General features: G+C 60.4%; 1 protein-coding gene across 1 annotated transcript; it reads left to right on the forward strand.

The window, feature by feature from the left end:
• Window positions 1–4,610: 4,610 nt before the first annotated feature.
• F7 (coagulation factor VII) lies at window positions 4,611–12,364 on the forward strand. Its single transcript, XM_047756310.1, has 8 exons — window positions 4,611–6,124; window positions 7,037–7,197; window positions 8,534–8,558; window positions 8,634–8,747; window positions 10,038–10,178; window positions 10,788–10,897; window positions 11,043–11,166; window positions 11,698–12,364. Exons 1-8 carry the CDS (start codon window positions 6,061–6,063, stop codon window positions 12,294–12,296), a joined length of 1,338 nt encoding a protein of 445 aa, XP_047612266.1. The 5' UTR covers window positions 4,611–6,060; the 3' UTR covers window positions 12,297–12,364.
• Window positions 12,365–13,997: the final 1,633 nt, after the last annotated feature.

Below are 13,997 nucleotides of genomic sequence, written 5' to 3' on the forward strand. Positions count from 1 at the left end.
CAGATAAACACCAACCAAAAGGAGGCTAGGATAGCAGTGTTGGTGACAGGGGAAATGGGGTTTGGGAGAGGTAATAGAAGTGCACTGTGACAGCAACAAACCGTAGGCATCTAACGGTCATGCTCAAGATACAGAGCAAAAAAAAAAAAAAAAGGCCATTATGGGTGAGATTCTGAGTCTCTCGCACAGAAATCGATACTCATTTTTGTCCCCCAAAATAGAATAATATGCATTAATTTCCAACACATATAGAACATACACAAAATACTTACAGAGCAAGGAAAAAGAAGGTCTAAGAAGTACCTGGAAATCCAAAAGTTTTCTAACACACAGGTCAGAAAGGAAACGTCACCCGGAGGTGTATTTGGCCGGGACAGAAATTCGCGTCGGCGCAGGTGCCTGTGGGTCAAGCACAGCTCGAGTGCTGTTTGTAGCCCAGCCTTGGTTCGCTTTTCACGTGACGAAATAAATGAGCCAACCGTTTAAAGAGGCCAAAAAAATAAGACCCATATAACCCGAAGAAAGTATAAAGAAGGAATTCATGTAATTGAGAGAAGAAAACAATAAAATCAAAAGAAACCCTTTGTTCTTGAAAAATTAGCAATACGCAATTTATAGAAAAACGGAGACACCTCACCACAAAGAGAAAATTTTAAATGAGAGAACCGGCTCCTGCTGTGGCTCAGTGCTTACAAACCCAGCTAGTGTCCATGAGGATGGGGGTTCGATCCCTGGCCTCAATCAGTGGGTTAAGGGTCTGGCGTTGCTGTGAGCTGTGATGTAGGCCACAGGCACACAGCTTGGATCCGCAGTTGCTGTGGCTGTGGTGTAGGCCGGAAGCTGCAGCCCCGGGTTCTACCCCCAGCCTGGGAACCTCCATGTGCTTCTGGCAGCAAAAGCAAAAAGAGCAAATAAAATGAGAGAAATAAACAACTTTCTGCCAATGGGTTTGAAAACTGATTGAAGGGGAAATTGTTTAAGGAGTAAATTGTTTAAATTAATCTAAAAAAAATAAAATACTTGGGTGAGTGAATAACAAAGAAATTGAAATGCAGTAAAAAAAAAAAAAATTTTTTTTTACCCTCACACAGATGCCAGACTCAGATGGTTTTATAGTTTTAACCATATCTTTAAGGTAAATATGTTATACAAAAATATTTGTACAAACTATTTCAGAGAATATAAAAAGGGATTTGAAAGCAACTAAACAAGTTTTATGAAGAAGTTTTAGTACCAAACCTGACAAAAATGATACAAGAAAAAATAAAGTTATGAACATAAATACAAGAATTCCAGATAAATGGTAATCAAATAAAATCCACTGTGTGTTATAAACAAAAGCAATATGTTCTAACCAAATGAGTTTGCCCTAGGAATGCAAGGATGGTTCAAAATCAGGAAAGGATTGCTAGAATTTTCCGTATAATACACTAAACAGGGAAGAGGGGCACAGACGAGCAGCTCAGTAAATGCAGGGGAAAAAAATCAATTTTTATTCAATATTTATTTTTTAAATGTATTTTATTGAATAGTAGACTCACAATGTTGTGATAGTGTCTAGGTTTCAGTATAGTGGTTCAGTTACACCTACGCAGGGGTTGCTTTTAGTATTCTTTTCCATTATAGTTTGTCGCAGGATATTGAATATAGTTCCCTATGCTACACAGTAAGACATTGTCGTTATTCAGTATATTCATTTATACAATTTACCCAACTAGGAGTAGAAGAAAATTCCTATAACCTAATGAGATGTATCTGACGAGGTCTTTAGAGCAAAACGTTTAGGTATCTAAATAGAATCATCCCCACTGAAGGCAAAACAGTCAGGCTGCCTTTTGCTACTCAAATGTATTTGCGGGATGTGCTTGTGATTACAACAGCAAAGGGAAAGAACACGCGGCATGTGGATTGGAAGACAAATTTCCATATCTAGAAAATCAGACTTCACAAGCGATTGGAACCATTAAGAGTCCCCAAGAGAAACCCACAAAAAGGCATTAACATTCCTAGCAATAAAAATTGGAAAATGCTGGAGTTCCCGTCGTGGCACAGTGGTTAACAAATCCGACTAGAAACCATGAGGTTGAGGGTTCGATCCCTGGCCTCGCTCAGTGGGTTAAGGATCCAGTGTTGCCATGAGCTGTGGTGTAGGTCAAAGACACAGCTCAGATCCGGAGTCGCTGTGGCTCTGGCGTAGGCTGGTGGCTAAGACTCCGATTAGACCCCTAGCCTGGGAACTTCCATATGCCACGGGAGCGGCCCCAGAAAAGGCAAAAAGACAAAAAAAAAAAATTGGAAAATGCTATCTTAACAGCAACAAAATGGTGAAATACTAGAAATAAACTGTAACAAAATTTGTAAACAAAATTGTGACACATTATAGAGGAGAATACAAGGAGATCTGAGTAAACCGAGAGGCGTTTCCATATGGGAGCACTCGGGCCACAAAAGGGCGCGTCTTCCCCAGGTTGCTCTGTCCACTCGCTGCATTTCGACACAAGTCCAGCAGAGTTCTCCGTGGAGCTAGGGCATCGATGGGAGGGCGGACGTGGAGGAATGAAGGCCTACGGGCAGACACAACGCTAGGGAGGGGAGAACGGCCAGGACTCGCCCACCGGACGCCTGGACTTGTTGTAAAGCCTCGGGCCAGCCCGGAAGGTGGGGCCCAAGCCCGGTTGGATGGTCAGAATGACGATCCCCAGGAAGGCCTGGGCACAGAAGTGCAAAGAACCAGCAGATGAAGAGTGGCCTCACCTGTACACAGTCCCAGCACCGGGCACCTGAGAAACAGGATATATCCTCACTACTTTGGGCGGGATGGACTCCTGACAAGAGACACAAAAGCTACCCTCGAAGGAAGAGACAGATGACTCCGAGTCTCAAGCGGCAATCTCTGCACACCCCGAGGCCCAGGAGTCAACGTGGGAGCCCTCGAGGGAGGAGAATCTTTCCTTCCCCACCCCCACCCCGGCCACCTCTGTGGCACCTGGAAGTTCCCGGGCCCGGGATGGAACGCATGCTACAGCAGCACCCAGAGCCACTGCAGTGACAGCCCTGGATCCTTAACCTGCTGCCCCACAAGAGAACCCCCAGTCCTCTGTTCCTGAGATGGAAAAGGTAGAACCGCACACACTGGCTCCAGCAGTGACCACGCAGACGTGGCTGCCGTTAGAACCATGGGGTGCTGGGCAGCTACTGTTCCTGGGGCCACCCTGAGGTTCTGATTCCTCAAGCGGGGTGTCTGTGGGCGCAAGGGCCGCCAGACACTGGAACAGGGGCAGGGGACAGACGGGGGCCTGCGGACTGCTCCAGGGAGACATTTGGAGGGTTTGGTATCTGGATCTCAGGGTGACATTGGCCCAAACCCGTGGAACAGAACCCAAGGAGCACGTCTCCCTGTGCCGATGGTTGCCTTAAAGACAATCGCTTTGGCTCCACGTGGAAGGGCCAGAGTGTGAGCCAGGCGACGGCAGGAGTCCTCGGTGTCCTGGTGGGTGGGTGGGGCTGCAGCCAAGGGGCAGGACCAGCAGCACCTGCCGGCGGCCATAGAGGAGACAGGGAGCCGGGACGGAGGGCCCCAGCAGTGTCACAGCCTGCCGCTGCTGCCCACGCAGGCTTGAGAGTGTGCCTGCTGGTGTGCTAGGAACTCCCAAAGGCCTGTCCTCGCGGGGCTTCTCTCCCCCGCCCTTGTCCTGGCGCCTCTGCACGAGGGCAGGCGGGCCAGGGCCTGGGCGAGGAGCCAGGCTGCTCCAGCCCTCCCCTCCCCTGGGAGCCCTTCCCCACGAGGCCCCGTGGCTGTGACCCTAGAGGGAGGTGACCCCCCTGTCAAGACCAGAAACTGGCTGCTGGTGTTACGGTCCGCCCTCACTGGAACGCCCCCCACCGCAGGATGCCAGTGTGGGCGGAGGGGCGCAGGGCCGGCGAGGGGGCGGGGCTGTCCCTTAGCCACGCCCCCAGGCCTCTGGCTGGCCCTGGGGGTTTTCACGAGAGCGTCTTCCTTCTCCTCCCTGGACCCCGGCGCCGCGCCCACCTTCCCCCCTTCCCCCCTCTGTCAGGGTGAGCTCTGCTCCTGCATCTGGCCACCTGTCACTAAGGAGAGAAGGCCGCCTGGGAGAAACCGCACGTGTCATTGGGCACAGCGTCTCCTCAAAGCCACGGCCCCAGGGACCTGAGGTGTCTGTCCTCCCCATCTCTGACGAGGACCCTGAGAGCCTCTGTCCCCTGCACTGCCCTTAGTCATGCTGACGCGCTGCGCCTGGCAGGACATTTGCAGGAACCCGGTTCCATAGTGATGCTTCGGGAAGCCGCGGAAGGAAGGGCGCCTTATCCCCGCCTTATCCCTGGCCCCGCCCCCGGAACCCTGCCCCCCACCCGCCCCTGAGCCTTGTCCCCGCTGGGCCAGCGGTCAGGATGGCTCTCCCGCGGCTCCAAAAAGCACAGGCACAGCCTTGGCCCCAGTCAGGGGAAACCAGGGCACAGGGCTGAGGGCGAGTCGGCAGCGTCCCTTCCGCAGGAAATCCCAGAAGGCGACTCTGCTTGGAAACAGGGTCATTGCAGGTGTAAGTGGCTAAGATGGGGTCGCAATGGCGTAGGGCGGGCCCCTAGTCCAATGACTGGTGTCTTATAAGAAGGAGGAGATTTGCACACAGGCGCACAGACACACACAGGGTGGGGGTGGCCGTGTGCCCAGCCGTGGCAGAGACCAAAACACCAGCTCTGCATGGTGGGGCATCAGGGGCCCCCCCGGAGCCCCAGGCGCTGGAGGAGGCAGGAAGATGCCTCCTAACTTCAGACAAAACATGGCCCTCAGACAGCTTTGTGTCCGGCTTGAGGCCTGCAGGCCTGGGGCAGCATGGATTCTTTTGCTGGGAGCCCCGTGGCGGTCCTGGGTCCCGGCGGCTGGAGAGGAGCTGGAGGAGCCCAGTGATCATGCTGCGCTCAGTCTGAGGAGGCCAGGCGGCCCTGGGGTGGGAGGGAGGCTGGGTACTGGCCTTCCGGGGCAGCCGTGGCAGCTGGCATCTCCGGAGCCCTCATGGGACAGAGCGCACCACCAGGCTCCCAGCGGGATGCGTCAGCCCTGCTGCTCTGATAAGAAAGTGAGGCTTGAGGGCAGGAGCCCCTTCCTCACCAGGCCTGAGGCCAGGGCTGGTGGGCACATGTGTCCCACAGGGGCTGTGAGAGGCCCTCCACCGCCTCCGTGAATAAATTCCTGAATAATGACATCCCTCAGCAATCGAGCACTTAGAAATCCCTCGGGAGATCAGTGAAACCTATTGTCCCCTGAGGACTAAGTGTCCAGCTTCAGGAGTGGAGCTGGGACCCACAGGCTCACGGGGCCTCATGGCCCCCCTCTGAGGAAAAATGCACAGAGTGGGTGTCCTCCCATTCACGGAAAGGAGGCTGTTTCCAGAGGGCGGAGGCCAGGTAACCTGGCAAGGTAACCGCCAGTCCCAGGGGGCCCAGATCTTCCCTGCTGCAAAGTCCAGCATCCTGAGAAACCCTGTGCCTGGCAGCCCAGGACAGTGGGTCACCCCAGCTTGTGGCCTGGGCAGAGGCGGGTGTGAGCGACGAGGCTGGCTGCCCGGGGCTGAGACAGAGCAGCAGCGGCACACGCCCATCTCCCCGAGCTCCTGAGCGGCTCTCCCGCTGAGAAGCCAGGCCTCCTGCGCACACGACGGGCCTGTGCGTCTCGGCAGCAGCTGCGGCGCTCTTCAGGATATTACGGTCACACCCCACACAGGCTTTTTCCCGTTACACCACCGCGGGGTGTGGCTTCTCACCTGCTGTTTGCCTCTGTTCCCCACTCGCCTCCGTGCCAAGTCCTTGGGCCTTCAGAGCTCGGAGCTGCATTCCCGGTGCAGCTCCCAGACTCACCCCTCACCCTGCACCTCAAAGGTGGCCCATCTATCTGTCCCTAGTCCCCTGTCCGGCAGCCCTTGGCCCGGGATCTCACACCCGCGTGTGTGGGAGGTCTCCCTCCCCCCGCCTCTGGCCCTAAGAGACTTTGCCCGCCTCCCCGACCGGGAAAGTCAACAGACGGCGTGCCCCGCGGGCCTCGCCATGGCCTCCCTGTGGCCGGCCCTTCTCTGCCTCCTCCTCGGCCTGCAGGGGTCCCTGGCGGCAGGTATGTGGGGGTGAAGGGCGGCCGGCCTCCCAACCTGGCCCACGTGGCGGTCTCCTGGGCACCCGGAGCCTTTGCCGGCAGCTCTGCTTTCCTTCCAGAAGGCAAATGGTGCCTGGGCGCTTGCCCACTGCGGGCAGAACGCCTTCAGTGTGATTATTTTCCAGACTTTTGGGAGCGGGAGCGGGAGTGGGGCGCTTTCCCGGCCGCCGTGGGGTCCTGCCCTGGCAGATGGGGCTCGTACTTGCACCCGCCTCGCTCTGCGAGGCCAGCCAGGGACAGTGGGGGATGCTGGACCGCACTGCTCTGCCACTGTAGCTGTGATGGTGCCCTCCCCTGCCCCCACCCCTCTGGGGAACCCGGGACAGCCCTGTGAGCTGTCATCCTGACTCCGGTACCAAGTGGCAACCAAGTGCCCACACTGCCCCTAAAATTCCGTTCATGCCATCCTCAGATCCCATGGCTGGACGCCAGCCTGTGGTCTGAGGGACAGTGTCGCCGCCCTGGCTTCCATGCTGCCCCTTGCCCCGTTTACATTCTCTTTTCACCTAACATCACATTTTGGGCATCCCTTTCCTGGCAGTGCGGATGCGGGCATTTTGTGTTTCTGATGCGTTTTCCCGCAGCTTCCCTCACTGGCGTGTTTCTGTGCCTGCCTGGGGTGTTCCTTGGGGGGCATTCCCGGAGGCGAAGTGACCAACTCAAAGGGCATGCCAGCTGCTCTAACTCAGTGGACATCCTCCTCCTGACGCATCTCACTTGCGCAGCGCCGCCTGTCGGCGGCCGTGAGCACTCCTGGCCCTGGTTCAGCCAGGCCAGGGGCAGGTGCCCTTTGACTCCCATTACTAGGGGACAGGTGGCTTGGATGCCGCCTCGGCCTCGCGGGCGGACCGTTTCACGGGGCCCATTTCTCAGTTTTCATTGCCCAGGAACAAGCCCACAGCCTCCTGCACAGGCTCCGGCGCGCCAACTCATTCCTGGAGGAGCTGTGGCCCGGCTCGCTGGAGAGGGAGTGCAGGGAGGAGCAGTGCTCCTTCGAGGAGGCCCGGGAGATCTTCAAGAGCGAGGAGAGGACGGTGAGCTCGGCGGGACGCATCTGCGCCCTGGGGGGCAGTGGGTGCCCAGGTCTCCAGGACCAGCACAGCAGCAGCAGTCTCTCCAGCCCCACCAGGCATCCTCACTTTCGCATCAGAAGATGAGGAGTTCCCGTCGTGGCGCGGTGGTTAACAAATCCAACTAGCAACCATGAGGTTGCGGGTTCGATCCCTGGCCTTGCTCAGTGGGTTAACGATCCGGCGTTGCTGTGAGCTGTGGTGTAGGTCGCAGACGCGGCTTAGGTCCCGCGTTGCTGTGGCTCTGGCGTAGGCTGACAGCTCCACCTCCGATTAGACCCCTAGCCTGGGAATCTCCATATGCTGCTGCAGCGGCCCTAGGAAAGGAGAAAAGACAAAAAAAAAAAAAAGGAAGATGCAGGGTGGTGTGCCCCTGACTTCCCAAGGAAGGCCCCCGACTCCCAGGCGTGGTCCACACCCCACAGAGGGGCCTTGGGCCAAGCAGCCATCTGAGACCCTGACCTGGACGCCTTCTCAGGGAAACTTGTGCGAAGAAGCACTGCGGGAGCCATGGCCTCGTGCCTGCCCCCCGCCATGTGGCCAGAGTGGACTTCATTTCCATGTCACATTCGGAAAGATACACATTTAAACTGTATCCCGTCCCCTTGAACCGTCAACAGGGCTGAGGGTCAGGGTCAGGTTACATGGGGACAGGACCACATCCCCTCACACTCGCAGGACACACTTGTCTCACTCACAGGACACACAGGACACACCTGACACAGGACCCACATCCCGCTCGCAGGAAGCAGGGGGGTTTGAGACAGAGGCCAACACCTCCGTTTCCAGGTGCGCCAGGCCAGGCACCCTTGCCACTTGCACTGCATAGTTGTCGAAAACCTTTCAGCAGTTCCCATCTTGCTTTATTCTCACAGCAACCTGTGGGTTTTAGTTCATTGGCCCAAAGGTTGCTCAGGAATGAATTTTGGAGACTCTGCAGTTCAGGGAGCACCTCCGCCTCCCCTTCCCGCCTTCTCCACGGTCAGCGGGTGTCTCCACGGCCCACAGCATCATGGGAGGAAATGGGGCTGGGGGCCTGGGTGTGGGGTCCAGGGTCACAGCTCCAAGGTGGTGGGGTTGGGGCTCAACTTGTGACCTCTGGTGGCCTTAAGGGGGACCACGGGGGGGGGTCATAGGAGGGAAAACTCGCTTCCTGGGATGAAGCCACTTCATCTCCAGAAGGCAGGTCTGGCCTGCAGACCCTCACACAGGCCGAAGCGCCAGGACCCGCTTCCCCCGTGGAGGCCGCAGGTGCGGCTCCTGGCGCGGGGCTCACGCAGTTTCCTCTTTGCTTCCTCAGAGGCAGTTCTGGGTTTCCTACAACGGTGAGTGGGTGACCGGCCGTTCGGACCCGCCGGCAGCCGCTGCGCAGCGAGTTTAACCCCGTGACTCACTCACAGACGGAGACCAGTGCGCCTCGAACCCCTGCCTGAATGGGGGCTCCTGCGAGGACCAGCTCCAGGCCTACATCTGCTTCTGCCCGGAAGGCTTCGAGGGTCGGAACTGCGAAACCAGTGAGGAAGGAAGCCCGCGGGCCCCCGGCGGCTGCTGGGCGCAGCGCGGGTGGGGCGGGAGGTCCGTCTGGGCGGCCCGAAGTCCCCTTCAAGCAGGGTCTTGGATGGGGGTGCTGGCAGGGCCTCATTCTCCTACTCGATGCCCCGCCCCCTCTGGGTTCTGGCTCTGGGAAATTCTGATGCAGCTGGAGCAGTCTTGGGAGTCACTGGGGCCCCACCGGTCGGGCAGGTGACGTGTTGTTGGCCTTCTAAAGATTGCCATATGGCAAAGCCCGGGGCTCCCTGAACCGTCCTCAAGCTCAGTCACCCCCTAGAAAGACTCAGCTCTCCAAGGGCTGACACTCCCAGTGAGTCATTATGGCAAAAGGACACAGGTTACAGCCAGCCCAGGGGACAGCATCTTCTTCCCGGGCCGCGTGGACCGTTTCATTCCCAATAACCATGTGGGACAAGACACAGAGACTCACCCGCCTGGACGGTCCCCTGAGCCTCGGTGCCCAGAGACCCACTGGGCAGTTGACCCCGTCTCCAGCCCTTCCGGGAGCTGACACTGGTGGCCCAAGACCCCCAGGAAAACACGCTCATCAGGCAAATTAATTAAGTGAACAGTTTGCTCAGAGGGGCTGTTGAGTGGGTTCCAGGAGCTGAGGGGAGGCCGGTCCCTTCTTGGGCAGACCCTTTACCCCGCCCGGCACAGCCCGCTGCCCACGAGCTTTTCTGCACAGAGCAGAGGCCAGAGGGGGCTGCCCACCTGCTGCCTGGGGCTTTGTGTGAGCTCACGTCCGGGACAGGCCTTCCCGCCAGTGGTCCTGGAATTGCACAGCAGCCAACCCCAACTCCCAGCACAGAACTTTTTTCAGAGGCAGGTCGAGCGTCCCAGCTGTCCGAGCCTGTGGTCAGCCCCGGCCCAGCTCCCTGGGCACCACGGCCTCGCTGTAGAAAAGCCTCATGGCTCTGACTGCTTGCTGGCAGGACTCCCACTGAGTGGGACACTTCCCCTGTCCCTGGGACACCTCCGCTTTCCCCAGGCTGGGCCGGGTGGTGTGGAGGCCACCACACGTGGACCCCCGCATCCCCACTGGCCACGCTGCTCAGACTTGGAGCCCCCAGAATCCAGGTCTCGCCCTTCCGGGTCTGTCCACAGAGCAGGGTGGCTCCTGGCTCTCTCTGGAGCCGGCAGCCACGTGCCACCTTGGCGCAGAACCCTGGCCTGGCCCAGGGAGGGCTGGCCAGCGGGCTAGCTCTCCCTGACCCGTGGAGGCCCCCCTCGGCTGTCCCCTCTGTCCTCAGACAAGAACAGCCAGCTGATCTGCGTGAACGATAACGGGGGCTGCGAGCAGTACTGCAGCGACCACGCGGAGGCCGGGCGCGCCTGCTGGTGCCATGAGGGGTACGCCCTCCAGGAGGACGGGGTGTCCTGTGAGCCCACAGGTAACAGGTCCTTGGGGACCAGACGCTCCCTGCTCACCTCCACTCCTGGCCCGGGCTGTACATCACTGCCCCCGGGTCAGGACTAACTGCAGCACCATTCTGGATTCCAAATCCTTTCAAAGGCAAGCTCTTTCAGGGAAATGGAAAATGTCTCCAAACCACTCCCACAGGAACAGGGCTGTAATTCCCCCGGCGGGGGGCACCCCTGGCCCCGGGCCTCTTCGGAGGAGGAGGAGGTGGTCCCCAGCTTTGTCTAAGAGGCCTGAAACTCAGCCACCGCCTCTCTGTGCTTTCTTTCCCGGCTCTGGGGCCTTCCGGGGGCAGGATGGGAAACCAGGAGCAGGGGCAGAGGAGCAGCAGGCCCGTCTGAGAGGCTGGTCGCCTGACCGGAAGAGCCTCAGACTCCCATCACAGCCCCCACCCCGGAAAACGAGCAGGACCCAGTTTCAAGAAGGGGGCCCTCCGTTGCTGCAAAAGGAGCCCCTGCTGTCTCCCCAGCTGCTCCCCCTCCCACAGCCCCGGGAGGAGCCGAGGGAGGGCCAGGGCCCCAGGGCCTGCAGCCCCACCTCCTCACCGTCCCCACATCCCGCTGACTTTTGTTTTACACAGTTGAATATCCGTGTGGAAAAATACCTGTTCTGGAAAAAAGAAACGACAGCAACCCTCAGGGCCGAATCGTAGGTGGCAAGGTCTGCCCCAAAGGCGAGTGTCCCTGGCAGGTAAGGCTTCGCCGGGCCCAAGGGAGGGGTGGGGGTGTCCCCAGCAGGGAAGGCTTCAGGCGTATTGGGGCAAACTTGTAAACGTAGCCCCCACAGAGCCCCCCCCGAGGCAGCAGCCTTCCAGCATCCGCCGTGTCCTTGCCAGGCCATGCTGAAGCTGAAAGGGGCGCTGCTGTGCGGGGGCGCCCTGCTGAACACCAGCTGGGTGGTCTCTGCAGCCCACTGCTTCGACAGGATCCGGAGCTGGAAGGACCTGACGGTGGTGCTAGGTAGGTGTGTGGCTACCTGGAGCCGGTGCTGGGGGCGTCTGCGGCTGCCTCCTCCTGACCGAGCAGGTCCTCGAACCATAACGACGAAGGTTCGGGGCTTCGAGCCACCGACTTCCACGACCAGCGAACTTCTGCAAAGGAGCAGGGGGCAGCGTGCAGGCGGGGCCTGTACCCGCAGGGCGCTCTGTGCCCCCCCCCCCCCCAGCCTCTTTCCCACCCAAAGACGCCCCCGCCTGTCTCTCGTGGCCCAAGAGCCCCAAGCGGGTGCGCTTCCCAGGCCACGCTGCATGGGCCTCCGCCTGGTGGGTTTGTGTCCAAAGAAGCGGGGAAGGCCCCCTCCCCCGGCCCGACACCCCCCGCGCCCGCACCTCCAGCAGCCAGGCCCCAGGCTCCCCCCGGCTCTCCTGCCCCGACCCACGGGTGGCCCGGCGAGGCCGCTCAGCAGCCTGGGGTTGGGCGCTGGGCCCCGCACCCGCACGTGGCCCGATGCCTGCGGGGGTGGGTGCGGGTGCGAGGTCGTCTCCCCCGCAGGCGAGCACGACCTCAGCCAGGACGAGGGCGACGAGCAGGAGCGGTCAGTCGCCCAGGTCTTCGTCCCCGACAAGTACGTCCCGGGCAAGACGGACCACGACCTGGCCCTGGTCCGCCTGGCGCGGCCCGTGGCCCTCACTGACCACGTGGTGCCCCTCTGCCTACCCGAGCGGAGCTTCTCCGAGAGGACGCTGGCCTTCGTCCGCTTCTCGGCCGTCAGCGGCTGGGGCCGCCTCCTGGACCGCGGTGCCAAGGCGCGCGTGCTCATGGCCATCCAGGTGCCGCGGCTCATGACCCAGGACTGCCTGGAGCAGGCCCGCCGCAGGCCCGGCTCCCCCAGCATCACCGACAACATGTTCTGCGCCGGCTACCTGGACGGCAGCAAGGACGCCTGCAAGGGCGACAGCGGCGGCCCGCACGCCACCCGCTTCCGGGGCACCTGGTTCCTGACGGGTGTCGTCAGCTGGGGTGAGGGCTGTGCGGCCACTGGCCGCTTCGGGGTGTACACGCGGGTCTCCCGGTACACGGCCTGGCTCCTCGGGCTCATGGGCGCCCCGCCGCCGCCGTCGGAGGGCCTCCTCCGAGCCCCGCTGCCCTAGCGCCGGCTCCCGGCCCACGCACCCCCCCTCCCCCCGAATAAAGCTGGGCTCTGGCGCCAAAGCCCCAAGTTCTCCTGTGGTTCCTGGGCAGGGGAGGGGAGGTGAACACCGAGAGATGGAGAGAGAGAGACAGAGACGGAGAGGGAGGCGGAGAGACGGAAAGAGACTGAGGGACGGAGCCCGAAGCTTGGGTGCCATCCTGAGGACATGGAGACGGAGGCTCAGAGACAGCAGACAGGGAGCCCGAAGGGGCGACTCGGATGGAGGCCGACTGGGATGGAGGAGGCGAGAGGCGGGAAGGGCCGGGGTCAGGGACGCACAGCAGAGAGATGGGCCCGCGTGCTCCCCCACCCACGAGCAGCCGAACCACCTCCGTGCCCCTGGCTCGTCAGGCGTCATTTTCGGGAGACCCCGGGGTCTCCCTGGAGCTGGTCTTCTCCTTCCCAAGTAGCAGCTCTGCCGACAGGAACCTCTCATGCGAGGCTGTTTCCAAAGGCAAGAGCACCTGCGGATCTGGAGCTTGCCGTTCCCAGCCCTGGGGACTGAGTGTCTCTTCCAGCCGAGGCCCCGGGGCACCTGCCTGAAAAGCACAGGGATGCCCCCAACATGCACGTTCCCAGGTCCTGCCCAGCTCAGCGGGATGGCGCAGGGCCTTTGACCTCTGCTCTTACCACATCCGCCAGTGATGGCTCGCAGGCCTCAGGCGGGAAGAATGAGGAGCTGGGGACCAGGGCTCCAAGGTGGGCAAAGAGCAAGCCCCAGGGGCTCAGGCTCCCTCAGGACTCGCCCAGGCCCTGGGACACCTGCTCGGGGTGCTCGGCTAGACAGTTGGCCCCTCTCAAGCTGAGTAGCCAGGGCTCCACCAGCCTGGCCACGTGTTTGGGAGGGAAGGTCACAGGCACGCCCACTTCTCCCGGTGCTGAGTGGCTGGATGGGTCGCCCAGCCGAGGAGACCACCTGACCACAGACCTCCAGGGCTCACTCCCCGGGCCTTTGCACAAACACTTTGCGGCCCCAGTCAGGCCGTAACTTATACTTCTCCGGTGCACAGAGGTCAGGAGCCACAAGCCTGGCCCCTCCTACGCTCGGTCCGGCCACGCCCCTGAACCTCTGTGCTCCCCCCCCCCCCCGCCCTGGCCCCGTTCTGTCTGTAAAATGGGACCCCGCCCCAGTGCTTGGCATGAGGATGAAACCAGTGCAGGTAAACGAGGCGTCAGGAGACAGGCCACACGGCCTAGAGCAGCAAAGCTCATGTGCTGCCATCCCGACGCCCCAGCACGACGGCTCAGGCTGCAGACGCTCGCGAACCCGGCAGCCAATGCCCGAGGTCTCCCGAGCCCATCGAGCCTCCCGTCTCTTCCTGGAAACAAGCTGGCTGCCCTCCTCCTGGAGAGCTGGGGGAGGCCGGCGTTCAGCGGCTCCGGGCGGGCCCTGCTCTGCCTCGCTTTCCCCGGCCGTGACCACGTGGGTCCCCTCCACCCCTGACCCTGGGTGATGGGGCGGGGCCCGGCTCACAAGGAGCCGTCTCACCCACGTGCTGCCCGTGCAGAGCTGCAGCAGCACAGAGACCAGGCCGGGAGGGCCCAGGGACCAGCTCTGCATGTCACACCCACAACCTGGCAAAGGACCGGCCCTGGCCTGGGTGCCCGGCAGGGGCGTTTGAGGACAGTCCTGGTCACCAGTGTTTACTGAGTGCCTGCT

Source organism: Phacochoerus africanus, chromosome 13 (genome assembly GCF_016906955.1).
Source record: "Phacochoerus africanus isolate WHEZ1 chromosome 13, ROS_Pafr_v1, whole genome shotgun sequence".
Taxonomy (NCBI): Eukaryota; Metazoa; Chordata; class Mammalia; order Artiodactyla; family Suidae; genus Phacochoerus; species Phacochoerus africanus.